Source organism: Acyrthosiphon pisum, chromosome A1 (genome assembly GCF_005508785.2).
Source record: "Acyrthosiphon pisum isolate AL4f chromosome A1, pea_aphid_22Mar2018_4r6ur, whole genome shotgun sequence".
NCBI lineage: Eukaryota > Metazoa > Arthropoda > Insecta > Hemiptera > Aphididae > Acyrthosiphon > Acyrthosiphon pisum.
The window spans coordinates 102,270,330-102,280,159 of NC_042494.1; the positions used below are offsets into that span (position 1 = coordinate 102,270,330).

General features: G+C 29.1%; 1 protein-coding gene across 1 annotated transcript; it reads left to right on the forward strand.

Annotated features, from left to right (window-relative positions):
* Positions 1-586: 586 nt before the first annotated feature.
* Positions 587-2,860, forward strand: LOC100160790 (probable ribosome biogenesis protein RLP24-like). The gene is given in 4 exon segments (NM_001161983.2): positions 587-749; positions 831-1,017; positions 1,151-1,300; positions 2,393-2,860. Coding segments are annotated over 4 exon segments (546 nt in total). The 5' UTR covers positions 587-668; the 3' UTR covers positions 2,521-2,860.
* The last annotated feature ends 6,970 nt before the right edge of the window (positions 2,861-9,830 follow it).

The following is a 9,830-nucleotide window of genomic DNA, read 5'->3' on the forward strand; positions in this document are numbered from 1 at the left end:
TTCGCTCAGAATTGTTTTCTTATACAATGATACTATATCATTGAATTCAAATTTAACACCATCCATTACAGCGACCCACCCGTAACCTACTGTACATCAGAGCGATACCTACTTGCTCATCTTTGTTTTAATATTATAATGTTTTATTTGTAATTGTAGAATATACAATTATACATAAAATACATATATAATTATATTAAAGAATTGATATATATAATATAATGAAAATTATGCATTTATTTTATACTCAGTAGTCAGTGCTCAGTTCACAGTTGTGAAATTGTATAATTGTATCTAATAATTTAATATTAAAAATTTAAATATTTTTAAATTCTGCGGCCTGTGATAATGTAATTTGTTGTTTATTCCAAGCCAAACTGATATGATATTTTCCATGATAGTGATATAAACCGTTTTTTTTCTAGTGATATAAACCGTTTTTATTTGCTGTCTGGTGAAGACTAGATGAATTATCATAATTAACAAGGAACACGTGGTAAGAAAGAATAAAGATAATGATAAAAATCTTGATTATACGAAAAACGAATTCAGACACGAAATAATAATATATTTTTTTATTTCTTTTATCTGCGATTAGCAATAGACAGTCACTACTCTTCTGTAGTTTTTTTTTGTCCACCTACCTAGCCAATGCCTAAAACGAAACAATGCGTATTGACACTTGTTATTTTTGTTCGTCCAAAATATATCCAGGACATGGAATGCATTTCGTAAGAAATGATTGTAAGGTATATCAAATACATAAAATATTTAATATCAATTTGGTACTCCCTTGGAACACATTTATTCATTACTTTGGTATGTCTTAGGTATTTAAATTTTGTCGCTCAAAATGTCACAGAGCATTCCAAAAGAAGAAGAACCCTAGACGTGTACGGTGGACCAAAGCATACCGCAAGGCTGTTGGTAAAGAATTGGCTGTCGATCCATCATTTGAGATTGAAAAAAGACGTAACATACCCATGAAATATGACAGAGAGTTTTGGCAAATGTCAAGTAAGTAAACATATAGTTATGAACTAATTATAGTATATACCTAAAACTAAATACATTCATTAAACTGTGTTTAGTGTACCTACGATGAACAGATTTTGTTAATAATAAAATTTTATAATATTTCTTTGAATAGTGGAAGCAATTAAGAAAGTCACTGAAATTCAAAAAAAACGACAATCTACCTATGTAATGCAGCGATTACGTAAAGGACGTGAAGTTGAACAGCACAGAGATATCAGAGAAGTCCAAAGAGATATGTCACTGATTAGATCGCCTGCTGCAGGTAATAATTTATGAACTCATTTATAATTAATTTAAATTAAAGATCTTTTTTTATTGATATGCATATGTCTTTATTCTGGGGAGTTAACTATTGTTTAACATCACTGTCATTGAAAAACGATTGATTGGGTTACCAATATAGTAATTAAACATCAAACTGTATTAGTACCAATGGTAACGATTAATACATTCATCAATGCATGCTCATTTATAAACTACGGTAAAGCCAAAGAAAAACATAGATTAATTATTATTTCCACAAGAAGAGTAAATAACTAAATAAGTTAAAAATGTGGGTGGGGTCAGAGGGCTAGAAATATCAATTAACATGTGTTAACTTAATTTATTACACTTTTGAGCAAGGGTCGGCAACCTTTTTGATGTCTAGGGCCAATAAATAAATATAAATTGTTCACGGGCCATAATCTTATATACCTTATTTAATTTTATACAGAAATGTATAATCATATCAAATTTAGTTTATTTAAGTTCATAACAGTTAGATTAGATTTATTAATAATTGATACTGAAAAACACTTTAAAAGTAGGAAAAAAATAATTATAAAAATCTTGTTTGTGATTATCTATAATTTTTTTTTATTAAATTCTTGTGAATATGGGATAATTTCTTAATAAGTCCGAAACTCAATTACCTTTACTGCATCATATTAATAAGTGGGTTAAAAGATAAACCACAAATGGAAAAGATAAGGGATCCTTAATAATAATAAATATTATTATCTTAAACTGTTGACTTTATTTAGTATTGGTCATCAGTTGAATATTTGAGGTACTAAAATATTTTCTAAACATCAAGAAATCTATAATTGTATTGATTTATGATTTTTATTTTTTATTGTGTATAAATTAGAGTATTTACTTAAAGAAAAATGTTTAAATAAGTAGAAGATCATTTATTTGCTACATGTAGCATATCATATTTTTCTTAATTTTAGATAGCTAAAAAATGAACATATATTGTATTTATTATACATTTATTTCAATTTGTTGGAAGAACCATAATAATCTTTATAATGTTAATATATGATTGAAAAATATTAATATAAGCTTAAAAATTACTTATTTGTTTCAGGACTTAAGCAACGTTTGGCAACTGAAGAAAAACTACTAGAAGAAGAAGAAGAAAATGATGTGGAGATGATTGCTGCAGAAGACGAGAATAATATTGATCATAGTAAATTATCTTACATAAAAATATAAAATATTTGTAACTGTTCAATGGTATTGTAATATGGATTTTTATATGAATATATACATGAGTAATTATTTACATAAGTTATCTGCCCAACCTTATTTATTACATCACTGTGAAACCTAAAAGATAAGGTACTATACAAATATCTTACCGCCCAATGGATATAAAAAATATAATTTAACCTCATTAGTAGGTACTGTATTGTTATTTATTAGAGCTAAAAATATTATTTCAAAGAAACTAATAAAAAATGTTCAAAATGCGTTTCTCCACATTTTTTTTGTTTTTGACGATTGGTAAGTAATATTTGGTATAATTTAAATAAATATAACATGTATATTAATCTGTTTATGTGTAAATTATAAAATTATATTCTAACAACCACAATTTAATGTTATATTTTCAAGTAATAATCTCATTTCTCAATGAAACAGAAGCGAGACGAAAGATCCTTAGGGGAAGGAAAACAATTACCAGAACATATTACAGTAAGCACTAAGTAGTGGTAAATAATAACATTATTGAATGAATCTATATGCAACTGTGGCTATACAATTTTCAATCTTGTGATTATTAATAATTATTAATTCCTACCATCTTTTTGTCATAACCAATAATTAAATTTATTATTATTATCATGAAAAAATAATATTATAATTAATGATTCGTTTACATTACTTGTTAAGATAGTGAAGTTTCATATCAATATAAGATTTATTGTCTAGTAGCATTGGTTTTATATTTGATATTTTAAAATCAATTTTTTTACCCATTACTCATTAGGTACAATTGAGTTTGATCAATTTAAATAAAATATAATTTTTCCATTGCAATTTTCTATTTTAGGAAATAATATTGCAAAACTTTTTGGTAATCAAATATCATAACCAGGGCTCGTAAGTTCATGTATCTGCATGTTTTTTTTGCTACACAGGAAAACATGCTAACTGATATACAAATCCGTTTCATAACAATAGTAATAATAATATGAAGTTTGATAGTGCATGTTTTAGCATGTTTTGGGTGTAAAGGCATATTTGGCATATAGTCGACTTTTTACAGTCGTTAGTGCATATTATTTCATGGAAATATTTTTTAGACATATTATTTGAAAAGTTTCTTGTTTCTTATTTATTTTTCCGTTTACAAAATGATAGTGTTTTGGTTTATTTTTATTCTCGTGTGAATGTGTGAGTACCTAGTACCTATAGTATCCTAGTAGGACTTATTTGGATTATATGCGTTTTACGTAGTACCGCGGAAACAATGTAATGGCGACCACTACCATCCTCCCCCGTTCAAAGTTCGTCGTCGAAACGAACCTGTACAGGCATGTACACGCGTGCAGCTTCTCACCAACCCGCATTTATAATTTTGTACAGTATAGTTTTCTTGCACTCGCTAGTCGCCGATGAGTTTACTCGTATGATTCGTTAGTCCGTTCAATTTCCCATTTTAGTGTTTTCGTGTGAGGTACCGTACACATTATTCATATTATGGGTGTACACAAATATGACAAAAATGACTGCTTAATTAAGATTTATAAAGATAACAAAGCTATTTGAACTTCATAAGTATTAAATTTATTTTTTATTTTATCAATTTTGACTGTTAAATATATAAAATTCAAAAGGAATAAAATACTTTTAAAATGTATTGATTTATTCTTATTATTTAAAAATTTGCTGATGATTTTTTTACATAATGCATATTTTGAGTGCATAATTTTAAAATGTTAGGGCATATAAATGCATATTTTCGAACTTTTTAGTGCATATTTTGACAATTTTTAGTGCATGAATGCATGCTTATTTATGCAATTTATAGTGCTTGAAGTTACGAGCCCTGGTTATAACACATAGCAGTGCAACTGTACATACTATAAGGTTAACTAACGGTCCAGCATTTAAGCATAGTATAATATTTTTGTTATAATATAAATATATTGTGTGGCTATAATACTATAGACATTGATAAAATAATGATTATTTGGCAAAATTAAAAAAAAATTATAATGTTTGATTACAGATAGTGTCAAATGTCAATACACATTATTAGTATCAGAATTAAGAAAAAAACTAAAACGTATAAAAAAAAACTACTGAATAGTACTGTTAAGTGCTATAAACATAATATTTAATATTATTACAAATGCAGTTTAAAGTTTGCCTTGTGCAGTTTCCTTTGTTTTATAACTTCTTTTTTTTAATCATATTTTATATTATAGGTATATAGATTGCCTTTAAATCATTACCATTACAATAATAGTAATAATAATAATAATTAGTTCACCTTTATTTGTAGTTGTTATAGTTTTTTATTTGTTTCTGGCCACTCTTCTAAAAAGTTACAAGGTACCTATTAGACATCAGATTTTACCTCATCTGCCTGAGTAATCAATGGCAACCATTTTTATACAAAAATAAAATTTTAGTGAAATCTACTGTGAATCACAAAGTCCTTAAGTAACGACCTCTTTAAAATGCGAATTTTTAAAAATCCTTCTTAGAGGGTCTCTATTTCATAAAACGAAACTACTGACCAAATGTCATACTCATAGCTTCAGCGGTTCCAACTAGGCGATGATGTCATCAGTCAAGACAAGTATTATATATATATATAGTAATACATAGTCTCATCGTGTCTGTCCTAAAACATACCGACTCACCTATTAGGTTAGGTTATTCATTTATATAAGTACTCTGAAGCCTTTTATACCTAAACTTTAAGTTACTTTATCCCCCCCCTCCAACTATTATGTTATATTATTAGTTTATATACTTTGAAGCCTTTTATACCTAAACTTTAAATTACTTTACTCAACTATTAGAATACTTAATGTTAATTAATAACTAACTTTTAAAAAATATAAATCAATTGCAAACAGCTTTTGGTGGACATGAAAATAAATACTTTAATTATTTTATTTTGAAATTATGCGTTAAGACACACAAGTATACAATGAATTATAATAATAATTTTCTTTCTCAAATTTAATAATTAATAAATGTATTAAATCATATAAAAAAAAATTATAAAAATGTCATTGGTGAGCAAACGTTATATATGATAACGTATTTTAATTACAAATGATCACTTTGTTTAGTTTCATTTATTTAAAAAAAAAATCATAATAATCTCAAATTTCTTAACAATAATAATATATCTAATAATATTGACAACGTAAGTTATGATACTTTGAAAAACATTAAAAGGTTTCTATATCATATGTCCAAATTATATTTAACTAATCTCAAAAACAAATTTCTTTAGTAGTCGCGGTTAATTTATAACTACTTCATATATAAATAAGAATAAATTATAATATTATAGGTAAAATATCTGTATTCGTTATGTTTCCCTTATATTTCCAACTATAATATTATTATTGAATGGTGAACAATTTGTCTGAATTCACATAATACAATAGCGAAGGTGGTGTAACAAATTTATATTTTTCAATTCGTCATTGATTACATTTTGCACATATGGTTTTCTACAATATAAAGACGTTACGACTGGATTACAACAAGGAATCTCCGGAACGAACGCAAAAAAAAACTGGTTTCCTGTTACAAGAGACAATCATTAGGACGAGATATAATTAAAATCAGATACAAAGACCTTTCTTTTCATCTACCTACACTACATACACTGTTCTCGGATTATTTGTATTGCATTTACAAAAGGTAAACCGACAATGCTGAGTTTAAAGAATTGCGTCGATAAATCCTCTGCTGTAGACGGATTTTTAGATTAATATCAAAGCCATGTAAAATACACAAAACAATCATTTTCTTAGCGTCTTTACTCTTTGATGCAGTTGGTTCCGCGGTACGGGGAAGGGAATAGTTGAAGAATAGAATAAATCTCCTCTAACCTAAGTTCCTTTTTATTTTAACAAAAGCCAGACGATTAATTAATCTAGCTGTAGAACATTTTTATAACGAGGAAAACTGGATATTATATTATAACATTCGAATATAGTATTATCAAATGTTTTATTCAAACAATTTTGTATTAAATACTTGATAATTGAGGGAGACAGCGTATGTGCATCAACGGTCAATGGTCTGACACAATCGTTTAAGTAAATTTCCAATTAAGATCCGTTTGTTAATCATTTTATCCGTTTTGGAGCAGCAGTAATAAATCTCAACTTTTTCAAGTCGTATGTAACGTAATATATAATAATAAATAACATTATACCACCAATATATTAAAACATTGGTTGATATTCGTAAATCGTATACATTTAAGTACCAAAACGGGTACAACGGTGCAATACAGCTGCTGTTTTTGAATATTATCCTCGTCTATCAGGAAATTAATTATCAACTAAACGATGCGATATGGTTTAGTCGTGTAAAAATAAACTGTACTGGAGTCATTAAAAAAAAATATATGTATATCACTTGAGCGTTTTTAACTACCCCATGGGCCATTTATGTATAACATAACTATGTAAAATTGTATATATTACATGATATGCAGACATATGCAATCATTACATTCGCGAGAAATCGTAAAATCGATGTTTGGTATGTGATAATGGTGTGTGCAGACTGCAGAGTGCATTATGTCGAGAACCGATGGTTCCAAACGCACTAAACAGTAAAAAAACTGCTATCTTTCTACAGAGAGATTATTTGGAAAAAAAATTATAATAATATATATGTAATAATAATAGGTATACATATGAACGTATTTACGAATGACCTTCAAACGGTACAAGCGAGATAGTAAATTCTTCTGGTAAATCCGTAATTTCGAATATTATAATATAGAATATATATGTAAGCCACGCCGCGCCGCCGCGTACGAACACTACAGCACAGCCCTCCTTTGACGATGGCATTTTGCTCGTCAAATTTACGATCCAGTTCTATTATATATTTTATATAGAGAAGCTGCTGCTGCTGCTGCCTGCTGCGTCATATTATAGTGCACATGTACATGGTATTGTGCGGCCAACCGTCGTAAAATGTTCTCCCCCGAAACGACGACGACGACGAGTCTCCTCGACGTCGAACTATCATTCAGCTGCTGCTGCTGTCGATACTATATATGTGACGAGTGTGTCTGTAGTCTGTACCCATAATTATATATATATATATATATATATATATATATATAGGTACACGATGATAACAATAACAATAACAATAATATTATGTAGGGCGCTATATATTTCCATCCGGTTTAGTCGTCATTTTATAGTTCCTCCACCCCCCCCCCCCCCCACCATCGCCATTATTACTTTTGTTATACACTGCAGTGTACTACATTTTTGAGTGTTTGGTGTGAAAGAAGAAAAAATATACCGCGTTTCGAAAAACAATGTACCATTAATTATCAAATTCCACAAAAATGTTTTCGCACTGTTTACCATACATCTATAGTAAACCTAACCACGCATAGGAATATTTTATAATAACAACACTCGCACGTACCTCAGAATATTATTACAAAATATTATACGCATGCGTATAATAATATTATATTATATTAAATAGCAGGTAAAATCCTGTCCACGTCGAGTTATTTATTTTTGAAGAAATATTTTCGAAACTAAAACACTTACATTATTCATAATAATGTTCGTAAACTCAAAAAAGAAGTAAGTGCGTATTGTGTACTATTTTATAATGTGGAGTGTGGACATCCCGAAGTAATGGCATAATAATATGTTAACGGTGTTATTAGTATTATTTTTTTTTTAAATGTTACCTATATGAAAATTCAAAAACAACAGCTGTATAATATGAAGGTCCATTTCTCTGGCACTCTCTTTTTTTAAACATTCCAGTAGACAAACCTAATAGCAATCGATTTATACCTGACGGTTACTCGGAGTTTGTCATTCGTCTCTCTTTGAAGAAAACGTTCCAAAAACGAACGTGTTCTGCGTTCACATAGGTAACAAATTTACAAGTAATGTTGACATCAACTGAAATCGATTCTTATACGCATGTGTAACCTTAAAAATGTTAAAAACAAATAGTGTATGCTTAAAAATAAATGCCAATTGGTAACTGTTTTCGGGTGAATCTGTACATTCCTGCAGTACAATGCACAGAATCAACGACAGCTGCTGGTCATCGGCTGTCTCCTCAACATATCTTGATTTCTGATTTTAACCTAATGCAGTTAAATACAGTATAACACTATTATTAAGAAATAAATGTTTAAAAGTGATGTGCGAATAGCTTCAATGTGATGACACTTATCAGCATGACTACGCATAATACAATAAAATATTGCATATTATAGTTATTTTAGAAAAATATGTCAAAACTGTTGGTTTTCGATCGGCATAAAAACAAACAATTAGAAGAGTTCATTGAACCGTGCTAATGGAATCCAATAGATTTTGTAGGACATAAATTTAATTTAATGAGGATCGTAAGTTTGAAATTGGATGTTCTTATTGTTATGGTGTATATATGCTATATATTATATTATATATAAGATGGTTTCTGAAGCATCAGAACGTTTTTTTGGCCGTGTGACAATAACACGAATTATTATTATTGTTTCATAGTTATTCGTCGTGTCGTACTCTGGTACTCGCTTGAACCAGAGTGAGCAAATTAATCTTTTGACCGATTTTTATAGTTTATCTTCAAAACAAAAAAGTGTCCTCAGCCATCGAACATTGTGCATTTTTGTCATAAACATCTCGATGCACTGCTATTATAATACTGCAATGACACATCGTTCGCATTGCACTTGTGTCCTAGATAATATGATTATAAATTATAATTATTTAATTTTGTTGTTTTTTTTCTTTTTACAAACATTTGCTCTATGAAAATGCATTCCACTGAATTCGCTGCAACACATTTCATTACAACCATACGTCTGTTAACCACATGCAAACATGTGAGAGAAAATAATTAATTCATATTATTACATTATTTTCCATGTATACATAATTCGTATGCGTTTCGAAACAAAGACCTATATTTACTTCCGAGTTGTCAGTTTTGATCAAAATACAATGAAAAAAACGCATCCACACACACACATAAATGTGTCCCAGGTCACGATTTTGATGGGAAATGCTTTCGTCATAACACACCGATCACGACTGGTGCAGAACCTCGATCTGTATGACGTGTATAATATATTCACGGTGCATCGGGTGGTTTTGAGGAGCTGTGGGGAGGTGATGTGCAGCGTTGAAAAAAAGCACCGAACGCCTACGCCGTTGCATTGTTGTCCTCCGCGTGATTTTTGTCGTAAGTACAATAATAATAATTGGTCGACGACAGGTAAACATATTATTTGTCATATACACATTGGTATATAT